Source organism: Solea solea, chromosome 17 (assembly GCF_958295425.1).
Source record: "Solea solea chromosome 17, fSolSol10.1, whole genome shotgun sequence".
In the NCBI taxonomy this organism is placed as follows: Eukaryota; Metazoa; Chordata; class Actinopteri; order Pleuronectiformes; family Soleidae; genus Solea; species Solea solea.
Window position 1 is genome coordinate 3259317 of NC_081150.1, and position 19381 is coordinate 3278697.

Genomic DNA, 19381 nt, shown 5'->3' on the forward strand with positions numbered 1-19381 from the left:
CATTGCTTATTTTTTGTTACCTCTCCTAACAATTAGATAGATCCGTGATGTTTTACATTTTCAAGCTTTTTCAAAACTCCACAGAGACAAATACAATTAATCATATTCCATTCATTCCATAGTTTAACTCCCAAAACTATATATATAATACAAACTATAGTTTACATGTGTTCTTGCTATACATGTTTCACAAATGCACAACCCTCTTAGATTACACATTCTGTCCCACAACGTGATAAAAAACATAATTACAACTGGCAATTTTTTTTTACTCAATATAGGTATCTACAATGTTTGTAATGAACAAAATGTCTACGCTGTTAAAGATTTCAGGCTTTACTGCACATTCATTTTTCTTCAATTTTGAGAGTAAAGAGAAAGTGTATTGTTTGAGTGATCATTTGTCCGACATTAGATTATTTTACTCAGTTTATTTTCATATTTTATATGATTTAATATTAATGTATTTAAAAGAATATAGTGTCATTGCGGTTGAACGATTCCTTTCATTCTATAGAGGTCCATAGAAAATTGCTGTAAGTTGTACCTTTACATATTAACATATTTGCTTGCATCAAAACTGCATTCATTAAATGCATAAATGTTTTGAAAGTGCTTTTTTTTCCCACAATGGCAAAGTAACTATCAGTTATTCCAAACTTTATTTTCACTTTCAATCTATTAAAAAACTTCAAAACAAGTTGGAATTAACAAAATCGCCTTTAAATATTTTTCCAGAAATAATAATTCTGAATGCTGATCTGAACCAGCTATAAAAGAAAGCATAAATCAGTGGATTCAGCATTGAGTTGGACAATGTGAGCCAGTTGAGAGTCTCAATCAGTGGGATGGGTGGGGGATAATAGGTCAACGGCTGAAAGACAATGCACAGAAAGTAAGGAATCATACATAAAAGAAAAACCCCCATGACTGTAGCAAGAGTTTTTGTGGCCTTCTTCTCCATCTTACTCACAGCTGCTCCAGAACTTGTGCTCTGAAATGTTGTGTTCTGGATGCTTTTCACCTGTTGCTGAGCAACAAGGAAAATCTTGAAGTAAATAGCGAGCATTATGATCGCTGGCAGGTAGAAGGAGAAAACGGGTCCCATCGTATTTGCCATCACAACATCAACGGAGCACGTTTCCTCACATGTTCCTTGGCTGAATCCTGCGATTATTATACAGATCCCTATTAAAGCAGAGATGCCCCAGGTCACCAGGATCATAACTGCTGTGACACGAACGTTTATTTTTACTTTATACGTCAGCGGCTGGCACACTGCATAATATCGGTCTATAGAAATGCAACACAAGTGTAGAATAGAAGCAGTGCACAGTGATACATCAAAGCTGTCACGGATTTGGCACATAAAGTCCTGGTGAAACAGACATGAGGTGACAGTGAATGCCATGCTGAAAGGAAAGACGAGGACGCCGACGAGCAGGTCGGCCACAGCCAGGGAGAGGATGAGGTAGTTAGTAGGAGTGTGCAGCTGTTTGAAGTAAATGATGGATATGATAACTAGTAGGTTTCCACATATTGTGGCGACTGATAACAAGCCAAGGATTATATACACCAAAACACAAGTTAGGGAAGGGTCACTTGCAAAAACATAGCTTGTATTAGTAGATTCATAGCAGGGATGTAGGTCATCGACGATGAAAGTGCTGTTTAGTGTCAGCTCTGCATCCATGCTTCTTTATGTCTGTAATGACAATCAATATTAGGAACAATAAAGGCTTACAGATTTTCATTTAATTTCATTTTTACATTTAGTTTTTTCCCCTCTTACCTACTAACACCTCATCATCCCTGCAATGACAGTGTTGTGCGTCCTTAGTCTGGATGCAAGGGTTAAGAACCTTGAGGTTTGGCACAGTATTTATAACCCCTTGTCTCATAAAGTTTACATACAGTCTGGTGTGTGTGCCTACTGTACATCATGTATATGTGTGTTTGTCTACATGTCTCTAGTAGGTTATGGGGACCGATTTCTTTTGTGCAAGTCTGTCTTTGAGAGGACATTATGACCTTGTGAGGACATCTTGGTGGGTCCTCACATCTTTAAAGGGCTTTTTGAGGATTAAGATTTGGTTTTAGAATTAAGTGAAGGCAGGGTTTCTCAATCCTGGTCCTGGGGACCCACTGTCCTACATGTTTTAGATGTTTCCCTGCTCCAACACACCTGATTCGAATGGTCAGCTCATCAGCAAGCTCTGTAGAAGCCTGATAACAACCCATTCATTTGAATCAGATGTTGAATCAAGGATTGGAGTTTCAGTTGTGATGGTAAAGTTAAGGGTAAGGGGCTAGGTAATGCATTATGTCTGCAGCACCAGCATACATGTGTGAATGTGTGTACATGCATGTTTTTCTTCTCCTCTGGACCTTTTCTTTTCTGGCATAAACACTAACCTACCTTATCAGAACCTCTAGGCCTCACAGGAACTAAAACCTGGCCCCAATGAGGCACAACCTCATGGCCCAACAAGAATATCTGAGCATAAACAGTGTGTTTTCATGCACTGCTCATTGTTGTACCTTTTAAATGGATCACTGTCCATGCAGCAGAATACAAGAACTACCCGGTTAGCATGTCCATGGCATGTGGACCCCATAAGGATTATATTTGGGCCGACATATGGCATATGGTTTCCAAACAGGATTGTCCTTGGTTTCCATGGAGACGCCACTCATGATTGCCCACAAAGCTTACCATGTGGGGCATATATTAGTTTAACCATAAATGCATTAAGCCCATACCCAAAAGGTACCCACTAAGTAACCAGGTAGCCTGGAAAGAGTGTGGGTGGTGCCACCATTGGAAAAAACGGACAAACCTGCTTCGGAACCACATTGTCAGTCAGAATATAACCATAATGGGGTCCACATTCCCTGGCAGAACCTAATTTTTGATGTCTGGGTTAGAGTTATTGGTCACTAGCTTTTAGATACACACCTGTAGCAGTATGCCAGCATCAAACAAGTACAGTTGACATGTCAAACACATTAGGTTAGGAGTTATGTTGGTACCTCATCAAAGGGGGCCAATGATGCATTTGTAGTCTGATTTAATAAAAAAAAAAAAGGGGGAGAGAAAGCACTCAGTGACTCAAGTTTATTTCCTAAGGCTGCTCAGTGTCTCACAATGTCAATTCACTAACAATGTGTGTGAATATGCAACTGACAGAAATAAAATACATATTACACATATTTACAAAAATCCATTTCACACAATATAATCCTACACAATCACTAACCAGAATAAAAAAAAGTAATAAACTTAGGCCCATTGCTTATTTTTTGTTACCTCTCCTAACAATTAGATAGATCCGTGATGTTTTACATTTTCAAGCTTTTTCAAAACTCCACAGAGACAAATACAATTAATCATATTCCATTCATTCCATAGTTTAACTCCCAAAACTATATATATATAATACAAACTATAGTTTACATGTGTTCTTGCTATACATGTTTCACAAATGCACAACCCTCTTAGACTACACATTCTGTCCCACAATGTGATAAAAAACATAATTACAACTGGCATTTTCTTTTTACTCAATATAGGTATCTACAATGTTTGTAATGAACAAAATGTCTACGCTGTTAAAGATTTCAGGCTTTACTGCACATTCATTTTTCTTCAATTTTGAGAGTAAAGAGAAAGTGTATTGTTTGAGTGATCATTTGTCCGACATTAGATTATTTTACTCAGTTTATTTTCATATTTTATATGATTTATTATTCATGTATTTGAAAAGAATATAGTGTCATTGCAGTTTAATGATTCCTTTCATTCTATAGAGGTCCATAGGAAATTGCTGTAAGTTGTACCTTTACATATTAACATATTTGCTTGCATCAAAACTGCATTCATTAAATGCATTAATGTTTTGAAAGTGCTTTATTTTTCCCACAATGACAAAGTTATTATCAGTTGTTCCAAACTTTATTTTCACTTTCAATCTATTTAAAACAAGTTGGAATTAACGAAATCACCTTTAAATATTTTTCCAGAAATAATAATTCTGAATGCTGATCTGAACCAGCTATAAAAGAAAGCATAAATCAGTGGATTCAGCATTGAGTTGGACAATGCGAGCCAGTTGAGAGTCTCAATCAGTGGGATGGGTGGGGGATAATAGGCCAACGGCTGAAAGACGATGCACAGAAAGTAAGGAATCATACATAAAAGAAAAACCCCCATGACTGTAGCAAGAGTTTTTGTGGCCTTCTTCTCCATCTTACTCACAGCTGCTCTAGAACTTGTGCTCTGAAATGTTGTGTTCTGGATGCTTTTCACCTGTTGCTGTGCAACAAGGAAAATCTTAAAGTAAATAGCGAGCATTATGATCGCTGGCAGGTAGAAGGAGAAAATGGGTCCCATCGTATTTGCCATCACAACATCAACAGAGCACGTTTCCTCACATGTTCCTTGGCTGAATCCTGCGATTATTATACAGATCCCTATTAAAGCAGAGATGCCCCAGGTCACCAGGATCATAACTGCTGTGACACAAACGTTTATTTTAACTTTGTACTTCAGCGGCTGGCACACTGCATAATATCGGTCTATAGAAATGCAACACAAGTGTAGAATAGAAGCAGTGCACAGTGATGCATCAAAGCAGTCGCGGATTTTGCACATAAAGTCCTGGTGAAACAGACATGAGGTGACAGTGAATGCCATGCTGAAAGGAGAGACGAGGACGCCGACGAGCAGGTCGGCCACGGCCAGGGAGAGGATGAGGTAGTTAGTAGGAGTGTGCAGCTGTTTGAAGTAAATGATGGATATGATAACTAGTAGGTTTCCACATATTGTGGCGACAGATAACAAGCCAAGGATTATATACACCAAAACACACGTTAGGGAAGGGTCACTTGCAAAAACATAGCTTGTATTAGTTGATTCATAGCAGGGATGAAGGTCATCGACGGGTAAAGTGCTGTTTAGTGTCAGCTCTGCGTCCATGCTTCTTTATGTCTGTAATGACAATCAATATTAGGAACAATAAAGGCTTACAGATTTTCATTTAATTAAATTTTTACATTTAGTTTTTTCCCCTCTTACCTACTAACACCTCATCATCCCTGCAATGACAGTGTTGTGCGTCCTTAGTCTGGATGCAAGTGTTAAGAACCTTGAGGGTTGGCACAGTATTTATAACCCCTTGTCTCATAAAGTTTACATACAGTCTGGTGTGTGTGCCTACTGTACATCGTGTGTATGTTTGTTTGTCTACATGTCTCTAGTAGGTTATGAGGACCGATTTTTTTGTGCAAGTCTGTCTTTGAGAGGACATTTTGACCTTGTGAGGACATCTTGGTGGGTCCTCACAACTTTAAAGGGCTTTTTGAGGATTAAGACTTGGTTTTAGAATTAAGTGAAGGCAGGGTTTCTCAATCCTGGTCCTGGGGACCCACTGTCCTACATGTTTTAGATGTTTCCCTGCTCCAACACACCTGATTCGAATGGTCAGCTCATCAGCAAGCTCTGTAGAAGCCTGATAACGATCCATTCATTTGAATCAGATGTTGAATCAAGGATTGGAGTTGGGCATTCAGTTGTGATGGTTAAGTTTAGGGTAAGGGGCTAGGTAATGCATTATGTCTGCAGCACCAGCATACATGTGTGAATGTGTGTACATGCATGTTTTTCTTCTCCTCTGGAGCTTTTCTTTTCTGGCATAAACACTAACCTACCTTATCAGAACCTCTAGGCCTCACAGGAACTAGAACCTGGCCCCAATGAGGCACAACCTCATGGCCCAACAAGAATATCTGAGCATAAACAGTGTGTTTTCATGCACTGTTCATTGTTGACATATGGCATAAACAGGATTGTCCTTGGTTTCCATGGAGACGCCACCCATGATTGCCCACAAAGCTTCCCATGTGGGGCCTATATTAGTTTAACCATAAATGCATTAAGCCCATACCCAAATGGTACCCACTAAGTAACCAGGTAGCCTGGAAAGAGTGTGGGTGGTGCCACCATAGAAAAAAGAGACAAACCTGCTTCGGAACCACACTGTCAGCCAGAATATAACCAATTATGGGGTCCACATTTCTTGGCAGAACCTCATTTTTGATGTCTGGGTTAGAGTTATTGGTCACTAGCTTTTAGATACACACCTATAGCAGTATGCCAGCATCAAACAAACACAGTTGACATGTCAAACACATTAGAGCCAATGTAAGAAAAAAAATCAGATATGATACATAAACTAAAATCAACTTCCCTTTATTTAACAGAATAAAAGGACATAAAAAAGGCTTTGAGTGTCCTCACTAACGGACATTTTTTTTGTTTAGCATTGGAAATTTTAGACATTGTTACCTACGGCAAATTATGAAGCCACACTGTTGTAACATGATTATATTGCATTTCTTGATGCAGACTGTGTTAAGTAACAACGTTTCCTATGTCCATCATGGTAGCATGACTGTTTCTTATATACTGTAATACGGCCTGAGGGCTTGATGTTCATGCATGTTGATGTTCATACAGCCTTGGAGCCTTTCCTTGGCCTTTGACATTACTACTTATCTCAAAAGTGTTTGCCTCTCACCTGTCGTGTGTTGTGCTCTGTTTGTGTTTTATGTTTTTAAATGTTTGCTTTATTACTGTACAGCACTTTGGTAAAAAAAAAAAAAGATGGATTGGATTTTCAGTCTTGCAAACTTTGTGTTGCAAGTGTCACATTTTATGTCTTTATATATTTGCAAAATACAGTAAGATTTTGTGAAAACACTGAGCATCTTTTCTTTGCACTTTTATCTGATACACATCATTCAGGTTCACATCATTCAATACATTGCAGAAAACAACTTTTTAAAACTGTTTTTCTAAATTGGTTTATGCTTTATTTAGATTTGATTTTATCAGTGAAAATAATGAAAATGTTGTCTTTGTCCTATTTTCTATTTAACAAAGGATCTAAGATAATACAGGTTTTAGCTTTTATTACATCATTGAATATGTCCCAACTTTCGTGGAAATGGAGTGATTTGCCTGCAAGTCAAAGCAACATAGTATGGTCGGATTTTCACCTTGTGGCTCTAGATTTCGCTGCCATAAAGATGAGGACTGATAACAGTAAGCAGTCGGGCAAGTCAAGTCAACAAGTCGATTACTGATGCCATCACATTGACACAGTGAAGGAACACAGCTGTACAACAATGAGCAACTTTTATTAAGGTTCAACAGTCAATATGTATAGTAAAGTGTACTTTCTCAAAGACATTTAAACAAAATAAAACATAGGTCTTCAATTTCCAGGAATTTTAAGTGCACAACAGAGCATGATTAAGATCTCTCCCACCCGGCGCTAGTCTGTGCACAAGTAGACACAGAGAGAGGGGAAAAAAAATTATGTTAATGCCCTAGTAACCGGTGGCCTAAATCCTTCAAAAACACCATGTTAAGATAAACCTGAGTCCCAGAGAACATGGGAAAAAGAATGTCACAGACTCACAGAAGAGCATGGGCTATTTAGACTAGAAAAAATAATTGTTAATGTAAATCAGCTTTAATTAACGATCTTAGAGTTTAGGACTCTCGTACACTCCAGTTTAATTGTCCTATCTGTTTTCAGTTTTCAGACATTTGGTGATAATTCAGATAAGTAAAACAGATTTTTTTGTTTGACTTTTTCACTGTGTAAAACAATAACTATTGTTGTAAATGCAATACAATTAATTCAGTGAACAATATGTGATTTGCTATGTTGCTGAAATGCAAATATTCATTACATGTTTTAATCAGTGTCCACAATTGAAAATCGCTTCTGAAAAAGTGCTGATCAGCATTTCATTGAATTTTGAGTGGATTATTGCACATGTTCCAGGAATTGAATGAACATTTTTTTTAGGTAGAATACACCAGGTTAAAAAAGTTTGGAGTTGGCAAAATCCCCTTGGAATATTTTCCCTGAAATGATCATTCTGAAAGCTGACCTGAACCAGGCGTAAAAGAAAGCATAGATGAATGGATTTAGCATTGAGTTGGACAGCGTGAGCCAGTTGAGAGTCTCAATCACAGCAATCGGTGTTGCATCAAACGTTAAAGGCTGAAAGATGATGCAGAGAAAGTAAGGAGTCCAACACAGAAGAAACACCCCCATAACAGTAGCCAGAGTCTTTGTGGCCTTCCTCTCCATCTTACTGACTGTTGCTCCAGACTTTGTGCTCTGACAAGCCGCGTTCCGGATGCTGTGCGCTTGTTTCTGTGCAACAAGGAAAATCTTCAGGTAGATACAGAGCATTATAATGACAGGGATGTAAAAGGAGAAAATACACGCCAGAGTGGTCGATATTAGAGCATCAATTAAACAACTGTCTTCACACTTCCCCTGATTAAAGCCTGCAACTATGATGCCGATTCCGATCAGAGCGGCAAGTCCCCAGCTGACCAGGATCATGCCCGCGATAACCCGATTCGTTATTTTACTTTTATACGTGAGAGGCTGGCACACTGCGTGGTACCTGTCTATGGAAATACAACACAGGTTCAAAATCGAGGCGGTGCTCAGGGTCACATCGAAGCAGCCTCGTACTTTGCAGAACAAACCTTCGTGAAACCAACATGAGGTTACGGTGAACGCCATGCTGAAAGGAAAGACCAGAACTCCGACAAGCAGGTCGGCCACAGCCAGAGAGAGGATGAGGTAGTTTGTCGGAGTGTGCAGCTGTTTGAAGTAAATGATTGAAACGATGACTAGGAAGTTTCCACATATGGTGACAACACACAACAGACCAAGGAATGCGTAAAGTAATACACATATAACTGAAGGATTGCTTGTAAATATGTATCTTCCATTATCTGGTACGTAGCACAGTATGTTGTCAACAGCTGCAGTCCCGTTGACGGCCAATTCTGGTTCCATGTGTCCAGATTCCTGCAATTCAGTTTCATATCAGTAATCACTTACATTGATAAATCATTTAAAAAAAAGTATAGAATATCAAAATAAAGGAAAAATACAGGATAAAAACAAAGGTAACTACACACCTCGGAAACAGCTTGTGTTCTGCGCTGTGCTGAACATATGGACTTAAATAATAACTCCCCATCTTATTATCATGATCAGAGATTTCCTGGGACCAATCACATTAGGTATAATACATTATGTCTGTAATGGCCCTTTTCCACTATGGTCATGGCATGCCTCGCCCTCGTCACGGTACGACACGGCACAGTTTAGGTTACATCTCCATTACAAAAAAAGTACATGTGGGCGGAGTCATCACTGCACAGCTGCATGAAACTGCGTTGACGAGTGACTTGTAAAGCAGTTGTTTTCAGTGTAATGAATCACCAGAATCAGTTCATTAAAAACATTTGTTCAGTACTTCCTCCATGACCGGAGTACAGACTCCGTCTGACACAGTCACTGGACTGAAATACAGCGGCAGGGTTTGTGATGCTGCTCACCACTCGCCGATGTCCCTAAAAACACCAGACTCCTCTGTTGAATATTGAGATTTTAGACATTTCCCTGGTAATTGTTGGAGATTAACCCACGTGTTTAGGATCATTAAGTCTTTTTAACTGATCTACAGTTCAGCCTGTGCGTTGCACGTTGATGAAGCAAATCGCGCCATGCGCACAATGGGTCCCAGGGCCTTAAGAATCTCAAATCCAGTTCTGCGGTTTGACCGGCGCCATGTTTCCACATGCAACGTCACCTGCAGCCAAGGTCCTATTAGACGATATCAGATGTCAATCACGCTGGTGTCCACTCATTTGTGCTGGGCTTCATTGTCTATTTTCCTCTAAGAAGGAGTATAATTTTTAAAATTGGCTTCATTTGCTATTGAAGATGACCTAAAACTAGTATTTCAGACCTGGAAAATGTTTACTGAAGTTATATATCAAGTTAGCACTGGTGGTTACTGAACATATTACAGTATTTACGCCTGGGCTGGCCTCCTGTGGGGAAACTGGAAAACTAGGTGTACATTTTCATAGCCGACCTTGTAGCAAGAATTGCTACAGTGATGTGATGTCTGTACAAAGTGAAAGTATTTTGCATTATTTTTCCCGATTTCCATGTCTTAAGGTATTTGATCAAATGGTGCTTTTCCATTAGAGAGTACCAGTACTTTTTTAGTACTTTCTCTGGTGAGGTTCCAAGTGACCTGACCTGATACTAAAATCTATTATTTCCTTTAATTAATCATGTTTATGATGATAGTAAAACACAGGACAAAGTTTCCAGGCAAATAAAAATACTATTATTAAGTAACTCAGAAATATTGTTTACATTTTTCTGTTTTATTGAGCTTCTTCTCTCACTTACTAACTGATCTGCCTTGGAGTAAATCCTTTCTCAGGTATGTTGCAATTACTGTCAGAAAAATAAAAATACTTTTATTAAGTAACTCAGAAATGTTTATAGAAAAATTAAAACTTAAATTTCCCTTTTGGGGTGGTAATCTGCATTTGCAATGAACAACATCGCAAACATCGCAGGTTGCAGTGGTTTGATTTACAGCTGTAAAAAACCTCCAAACAGCGCTCATCTTACGCTCTGCCATCACGCTGCCACAACAGTGCACTGCTCGCAGTGAGTGAGTGAGTGTTGCAGTGGAGGGGGGAGGGGGTTGGCAGTGGAGTAAAGGGGAGGGGCTAAGTGAGAGAAGTGCGGTGTTGTACGGCCAGTCGGTTACTCTGTAAATGCCTGAAGTTGTACTTAAGAATCGATCTCATCACACAAGTATCGATCAATACCCAATACCAACGTTCAATACTATCGATATTTTAGATCAGCTATATTATATTTCCGCCCAGCCTTACCGAACAATGCTAATCCCTTAAAAAGACTTAACAATCCTGAAAACAAGCGTTAATCTCCAACATTTAGCAAGGACATGTCTAAAATCTCAATATTTAAAAGAGGAGTCTGGTGTATTTGGTGACAGCACTGCCGAAAGCTGGTGATCGTGAGCCAAGTCACAACGTCTTTTTAATGAACTGATTCTAATGACTCAGTACATCGAAAACAAGTGCTTTGCTCATCACTAGTTTGTGTGTTTGTGTCACATAAAATGATGCCACGGCAGTTTCGTGCAGCTGTGCCGTGCTGTGTCATGCTAGAAGTGTATAGTGGATAACCTCCACCCGTATTCAAGCCTATATGTCAGTCTAAGACACATAAGCCTGGTTTATACTCGCTGCAGCACATCTGGCAGAATGGTGAGTGTGCCAGAGATGACATTATTGCAACCTGTAACAACCACGGACAGGTTTGAGGGAAGACTAGATTAGCAGATTTGTCTTTACAAGCGTCAGCGATCATGTGGTGGTGAAGAGAGTAGATGACCTTTTATGGAGTGAAGTTCAAGTTCAAGGAGTTTGAGGAGTTCAGTGGTTAAATGGCTCGATGCTGGTACCAAATATAGAGGCCCCCAGCAGCATTTAGTCATCTAAAGATGCAATATGCAATATTAAGCTTCACACTATTGTCAGGAAACAAACATTGGTGCCCCCAGCTGTGAGGGGGCCCCAAGAATGGCTGAGTATTTGTTGTAATACTTATACCATGAATAGATCTTGAGTATGGTAGAAAATCAACGTATTTCTTTATTTGTTATATCCTGTGGTATGTTAATTTGTTCTTGTCTCATAAATGGCATCAACATTTATAAACAAATATGTAATTTATTGATCTTCTACCATTTTGTCCAGCTAACATAATGTGAAAAGTGTGGTCACACCCTGGACAGGTCATCAGTCCATCACAGGGCCACATAGGGAGATGAACAACCATTTAATCTCACACTCATACTCCCACTCAATTCCTTATGGCAAGGCCACTTAGATTAAAGTTATTATTATTATGTATTATTATATTCAAGAGATCATAGGTCACCTATGTGTTGGCTTCAGAAAGACTTGAAGTCTAAACTAGCAGATTTCATGAAATGTTTTTGAACCACACAGTTCTATTCATATAATCACACAGAAAGACAAGCTCCCACTCGGACCTGTTGGACTCACAGGCAGGAGATTATGAAGTGGAGCTACTGCAAATGTCTGCCTCTCTACATAGACACTGCCAACATGTCACTGAGGCTAAACATCAGCCACCATGGACCAAAGTGCTGTTTTTCTCAACATTTCACTCATATAAAGACATCGATGCAACTACCAACATCACTTTATTCAATGGCTTTATTATAATAGTTTAAAATGTGATTATTGTATGGTAAATTGTTCTTTACTATTGTCATTTTATTTATGGAAAGCAAACTCATCTAGTTTAACATTTGTTTTTGTAAATAATGTGCAACAATCAACACTCACAGTCCCTTAGTGTTGTATACAGCCTATTATTCTATAAACATTAGTTATGTATTAATGTGTAGTTATGCGGGAACACCTTGACATTTTCTTTTACAAATACAGTCATATTTATTGTGTGAGAATTATATTGATGTTTTCTTAGTTGTTCATCACAATTTATTATATAACATTCTATAATATCCTCCATGTATAGGGAGCAAGTCTTAATGTGGTTAAAAACCCATTTTCCAAGAGAGACCTGAGAGGTCAAAACAATTTGGAGTTGGCAAAATCACCTTGAAATATTTTCCCAGAGATGATCATTCTGATAGCTGATCTGAACCAGCTGTAAAAGAAAGCATAAATGAATGGATTCAGCATTGAATTTGACAGTGCGAGCCAGTTAAGTGTCTCAATCACAGGGACCGGGGCTGCATTGTTTGCAGCAGGCTGGAATGTGATCCAAAGAAAGAAAGGCAACCAGCACAGAAGAAAAACTCCCAAGACTATAGCCAGAGTCTTTGTGGCCTTTCTCTCCATCTTACTGACTGCTGCTCCAGACTTTGTGCTCTGGCTGATTGTGTTGTGGATGCTGCGAGCCTGTCTCTGTGCCACTATGAAAATCTTCAGGTAGATGCAGAGCATTACAATCACTGGGAGGTAAAATGATAAAATAGCCCCAATAATGTTTGCAATAACGGCATCCATTAAACAGCTGTCCCTACATTCTTCACTGTTTAACCCGGCAGTCATCACGCCAATCCCAATCAGCACAGAAACACCCCAGCTCAGCAGGATCATGATCGCAACAGCATGATGGTTTATTTTAGTTCTGTAGGTCAGAGGCCGACACACTGCGTAGAATCTGTCAATAGAAATGCAGCACAAGTTCAGAATGGAGCATGTGCTCAGTGATATATCACAACTGCCCCGCACTTTGCAAAATAAGTCTTCATGGTACAGACACGAGCTGAGGGAGAAGGCCATGCTGAAAGGAAAGACAACAATCCCGACAAGCAGGTCGGCCACAGCCAGAGAGAGGATGAGGGAGTTTGTAGTCGTGTGCAGCTGTTTGAAGTAAATGATGGAGATTATCACAAGGAGGTTTCCACAAATCGTAATGACTGACAGTAAAACAAGGAAGATATATAATAATACACATATAACAGAAGGCGTTCTTGTCAACACATAATTCAAGTTCTCTATTACATAGCAGGGATGTATGTCAGCCACACCTTGCGTCCTGTTGGCAGCCACTTCTAGGTCCATGCGTTTGGATTTCTAGTATCAGCAAATTATGGAAAAGTCAATTAATCAGTTCAATTTTTCTTTTTTGTATGTGTTACATTGTATTTGTTCATATCATAACCAAGAATGTTCATCTGTTTATTACCTCGGACCCATGCGCATCAGTTTTTATTAGCTTCTGTTGCAAATTGTTATCCAATCAGAAATGAGAAACTGTGCAACACAAATGCAAGGGTAGCCAATAACACAATGGGTGTGGGTGTTTTAGGCCATATTCACACGGAAACATAATGAAATGTAACATAATCATTTTGGAGAAACTTCCTGTGAATACTTAACATTGTTTCAGGAAATATCTCTATCCACATAAACCCCCCAAAAAGACTCAAAATGCTGTAGTACATATGCCGGGACTGATGAGGCACTGTAACGAAACACCAAAAACAGAGGCCTTGTATACATTATATACATTACAGTGTATATAATCACAGAAACAGAGACAGAATGAACTAAGCCAGGGGAAAGAAAATAAAAGTTATCATAAAGCAAACAGAATAAACAACTACTTAATGACTTTGCCGCTATATTTAGCGACTTTACAGACCCACAGTGACTATTTTTTGTCTTTAAAAAATAACTAGTAACAAATCTAGCGACTTCCTGGCATGACCCTAACTACTTTCCGAGAAGTAAATAATGAGCCGTTTAGCTGTCAGAGGAGAGTAGAGGAGAGTCAGCCGTCCAGAGAGGAACTACTGTGTAACCCGTTGGGAGCTGCTAGCTGTTGTCCTGGTCCTACGCCACTTTCATCCATACCTCTGTGGGCAGAGGTTCCTGCAGCGCGTCAACCACGCTTCCCTCACCTGGCTTCTCCACTTCAAAGAACCAGAGGGAACTCTTTGTGCACCGCTGCTATACCTGTTCTGCCCAGAAGGGGCCAACCTGACGCTCCCCGGCCCCCTTGCAGCAATACCAGGTGGAGGTTCCCATGGAATGTGTGGCTGTTGAAATCTCAGGCCCCTTCCCAGTCAGAGAACGGGGCAACCACTACATTGTTGTAGCTATGGATTATTTCACCAAGTGGCTTGAAGCCTACCCAGTCCCTGACCAGAGCTCCGTTACCACTGCAGAATGCCCAGTGAACGAAACGTTCTGTCACTTTGGGGTTCCAGAGGAGCTGCACAGCGACCAAGGGCGGAACTTCGAGGCCCAGATGTTAAACGAGGTCTGCTGACAGCTGGGCATCAAGACAACCCGGACACCACTGTTACATCCCCAGACTGACTTGATGGTTGACGGTTCAACCGTATCCTTGCACCCCATAAAATATTCAGTTATTAATTAAGAAATTTTCACATATTGATGTCTAATCTTGTTTTTATTTATCTCTGGAAAAGAAAGTGATCTAGTTGCAGGTACAGCAAAAAATAACATTGTTTTACTCATTATACAAAATACATTAACATAAATGCATATACTAACTGAGGAAAAAGTTAGGACCATCCTACCCCCTAATACCTAGTGTTACCCCCTTTGGCTGAAATAACTTCAGTGAGACGCTTCTTGTAACCAGTCTCTGACATCGGTCTGAGGAAAGTTTGCCCCACTCCTCAATGCAGAATGCTTTAACCTGTGTGATGTTTGAGGGGTTTCTTGCAGGTACAGCCCGTTTCAGGTCACCCCACAGCATCTCAATGGGATTAAGATCTGGGCTTTGACTGGGCCATTCCAGGACTCTCCATTTCTTAGTTTTCAGCCAGTCCTTTGTGGATTTACTGGTACATTTAGGGTCATTGTCATGTTGCAGGGTCCAGTTCCGGTTCAGCTTTAATTTTCTTACAGATGGTCTCACATGTTGCTCAAGCACCCTCTGATAAACTGTGGAATTCATGATGGATTCTATGAGGGTGAGCTGGCCAGGTCCTGCTGCAGCAAAGCATCCCCAAACCATGACACTTCCACCTCCATGCTTTACAGTTGGTAGGAGGTTCTTTTCCTGGAACGCTGTATTTGGTGTGCAACAAACATGTTCTCTGTTCCGTTGTCCAAATAATCAATTTTAGACTCATCTGTCCAAAGAACATTATTCCAGAAGTCCAAACTTCAATCTGGCCTCAATGTTTCTCTTGGAGAGTAAAGGTTTCCTCCTTGCACACCTCCCGTGAAAATTAAACTTGTGCAGTCTCTTTCTGATTGTAGAGGCATGCACTTTCACATCAACAGTCGCCAGAGCCTGCTGTAGGTCCCGTGATGACATTTTAGGGGTTTTGGAGACTTCTTTTAGCATCTTGCAGTCTGCTCTGGGGGTGAACTTGCTTGGATGACCAGACCTGGGCATGTTGGCAGTTGTTTTGAACGTCCTCCACTATTTTCTGGACAGTGGAATGGCTAATTTCAAACTCTTTTGAGATCTTTTTCAATTCTTTACCAGACTCATAAGCTGCAACAATCTTCTTTCTGAAGGCCTCAGACAGGTCTTTCAATCTCACCATGGTGTTCATGCTCACATCAACAGTCAGGAGTTCACCAAACTGATTGTCTGAGGTTTAAATAGGGCAAGCCTCTTTCAAAATGCTGATTAACAATGTTGTAATCATGTGCACCTGATGTGATACACCTGTGTGTGATTTCAGCCATTTTAAGTGGGAAAAAATGTGGGGTGTCCTAATTTATTCCTCACCAGAAATTGCATGTTTGTTTTATTACGTTTTACAGAAAGTTTTAAAAAGTTTACTTGCTTAGTTATATTACTTGAATCTCTCAGTATTGTTAAAATTGATATTAAATATCCATATGTCTAAATATGTTAAAAAAACACGTGTTTTCACGTGTCCTAATGTTTTCACATAACTGTATATGTAATCATAGATTAAAGGCATCTTAATGTCTGACTATTGTAAGGAATATTGTTATTTACTGTTATTATTCTATTTAGGGAAAGTATCTTCATGAGCCGTCTTTGGCTCACTTGTGTTTGCATTTTCAAACATACTGTGCACATAAACAACAATTTTACAGGGTTTGCTAATAATCAACACTTCCATTCAGAATCCCTTAGTGTTTTATACAACTTATAATTCTGTAAACAAGTTATGTACATAGGTACATGCCAATAAACTGACAATTTATTTGCAAATACAATCATATGCACTGTGTCAGGGTTAAATTGATGTTTTCTTAGTACGTTTCGCCATCACATTTTGTTAATAAACAGGTCAAAACAATTTAGAGTTGGCAAAATCACCTTGAAATATTTTTCCAGAGACGATCATTCTGATAGCTGATCTGAACCAGCTGTAAAAGAAAGCATAGATGAACGGATTCAGCATTGAATTTGACAGTGTGAGCCAGTTAAGTGTCTCAATCACAGGGACAGGGACTGCATTGTTTGCAACAGGCAGGAAGGTGATGCAAAGAAAGAAAGGCAACCAGCACAGAAGAAAAACTCCCAAGACTATAGCCAGAGTCTTTGTGGCCTTTCTCTCCATCTTACTGACTGTTGCTCCAGACTTTGTGCTCTGGCTGATTGTGTTGTGGATGCTGCGAGCCTGTCTCTGTGCAACTAGGAAAATCTTCAGGTAGATGCAGAGCATTACAATCACTGGGAGGTAAAATGACAAAATTGGCCCAATAGTGTTTGCCATAAGAACATCAATTAAACATCTGTCCTCACATTCCTCACTGTTTAACCCAGCAATTATGACACCAATCCCAATCAGCGCAGAAACACCCCAGCTCAGCAGGATCATGACCGCAACACTGCGATGGTTTATTTTAGTTCTGTAGGTCAGAGGCCGACACACTGCGTAGAATCTGTCAATAGAAATGCAGCACAAGTTCAGAATGGAGCATGTGCTCAGTGATATATCACAACTGCCCCGCACTTTGCAAAATATGTCTTCATGGTACAGACACGAGCTGAGGGAGAAGGCCATGCTGAAAGGAAAGACAACAATCCCGACAAGCAGGTCGGCCACAGCCAGAGAGAGGATGAGGGAGTTTGTAGTCGTGTGCAGCTGTTTGAAGTAAATGATGGAGATTATCACAAGGAGGTTTCCACAAATCGTAATGACTGCCAGTAAAACAAGGAAGATATATAATAATACACATATAACAGAAGGCGTTCTTGTCAACACATAATTCAAGTTCTCTATGACATAGCAGGGATGTATGTCAGCCACAACTTGCGTCCTGTTGGCAGCCACTTCTGCATCCATGCGTTTGGATTTCTAGTATCAGCCAATTATAGAAAAGTAAATTAACCAGTTCAATTTTTTAGTTCAAAAGCTTTTTTATGTGTTACATAGTATTTGTTCATATCATACCCAAGAATCTTCATCTGTCTATGATGAGATGCGCATGAGTTTTTATTGGCTTCTGTTGCAATTTTTTGTCCAATCAGAAATGAGAAACTGATGCAACACAAATGTAAAGGTAGCCAATAACACTCTGTGTGGGTGTTTTAGGCCATATTCACATGGAAACATAATGATATGTAACGGAATAATTTTGAAAAAGTTTCCTGTAAATATCATATTGTTTCAGGAAATGTCTCTGTCCACACAAAAACCCCCAAAATGACTCAAAAAAATGCAATTTCAGGTCGCTCCCACAGCATTGTCTACATGTGGATGAAACTCCAATACGATTAAAAAACAAACAAAAATAACCTATGCATATTCACCTACACTCATTTCTGTATGGACAGGCCCTTATTTTATCATATGTATCCTAGCAACAGAATAGAACAATTAAAACTTGCTTCTTCCACATGTGATCCACCTGATTTTCATTATTATTATTATTATTATTATTATTAGTAGTAGTAGTAGTAGTTGTAGTAGTAGTATTGTTATTGTTATTAAAACAAGCATTCCCTAATATGCACTGTGTTTTAAGTGTGTGACATTGTCCTTGCCATATATGTATATATGTGTATATATATGTATATATGTGTGTGTGTATATATGTATACATATGTGTATATATATATTTATATATGTATATATGTGTGTATATATATATGTATGTATATATACACATAGAGTTGAAACCAGAAGTTTACATACACATATATACATACATATATAAAAAGACACATATGCTTTTTTTCACACTGTCTGACGTGAAATCAGACAATCACTTTTCCTGTTTTAGGGCCGTTAGGATTACCAAAATGATTTCTATTTGCTAAATGGCAGAATAATGAGAGAATAATTTTTTTAGACAAATTTGTATTACTTTTAACAAAATCAGAAGTTTACTTACACTAAGATCACTATGCCTTTAAACAATATATGTGTGTATGTATATACTATATATATATATATATATATATATATATATATGTATATGTGTATATGTACATGTACATGTATATCTATATATTTATATAGATATACATATGTGTATATATATGTGTGTTTGTATATATATATATATATGCATATATATATATATATATACATACATACATACATACATACATACATATATGTATACATACATACATACATACATACATATATGTATATGTGTGTATATATTGTGCTTGTTTTTTCTTAGATTTTACATCTGATTGTTCACTTCAATAAAGCTTAAAAAACTCATGGCCATTTGGTTGGAGAAATAGTGGTAATTTCCTTTAAGCTGTGAATTGTGGAACATGTTGTGCTACAAAGGATGCACCTGTTTGATCCTTTATGGCAGGACTTCTTTTTATTATCATTATTATTATTATTATTGCTATGAATATTATTATTTATTGTTATATTCAAGAGATCACAGGTTTCTGTCACGTTTGTGTTGGCTTCACTTTGAACACACACACACACACAC

At 38.8% G+C, this 19381-nt stretch overlaps 5 protein-coding genes across 5 annotated transcripts; all 5 read right to left on the reverse strand.

The window, feature by feature from the left end:
• Nucleotides 1-691: 691 nt before the first annotated feature.
• LOC131443941 (trace amine-associated receptor 1-like) lies at nt 692-1693 on the reverse strand. The gene has a single exon (XM_058614033.1). The coding sequence runs from the start codon at nt 1691-1693 to the stop codon at nt 692-694; it is 1002 nt and encodes a 333-aa protein (XP_058470016.1).
• Nucleotides 1694-3976: 2283 nt separating this feature from the next.
• On the reverse strand, nt 3977-4978 carry LOC131443936 (trace amine-associated receptor 1-like). The gene has a single exon (XM_058614025.1). The coding sequence runs from the start codon at nt 4976-4978 to the stop codon at nt 3977-3979; it is 1002 nt and encodes a 333-aa protein (XP_058470008.1).
• A 2917-nt stretch (nt 4979-7895) lies between these two features.
• LOC131443957 (trace amine-associated receptor 1-like) lies at nt 7896-8894 on the reverse strand. The gene has a single exon (XM_058614058.1). The coding sequence runs from the start codon at nt 8892-8894 to the stop codon at nt 7896-7898; it is 999 nt and encodes a 332-aa protein (XP_058470041.1).
• Nucleotides 8895-12562: 3668 nt separating this feature from the next.
• On the reverse strand, nt 12563-13564 carry LOC131443944 (trace amine-associated receptor 1-like). The gene has a single exon (XM_058614036.1). It carries the CDS (start codon nt 13562-13564, stop codon nt 12563-12565), a length of 1002 nt encoding a protein of 333 aa, XP_058470019.1.
• A 3194-nt stretch (nt 13565-16758) lies between these two features.
• On the reverse strand, nt 16759-17760 carry LOC131444024 (trace amine-associated receptor 1-like). The gene is made up of 2 exons (XM_058614137.1): nt 17433-17760; nt 16759-17360 (listed from the first exon to the last, which is right to left on the reverse strand). Exons 1-2 carry the CDS (start codon nt 17758-17760, stop codon nt 16759-16761), a joined length of 930 nt encoding a protein of 309 aa, XP_058470120.1.
• Nucleotides 17761-19381: the final 1621 nt, after the last annotated feature.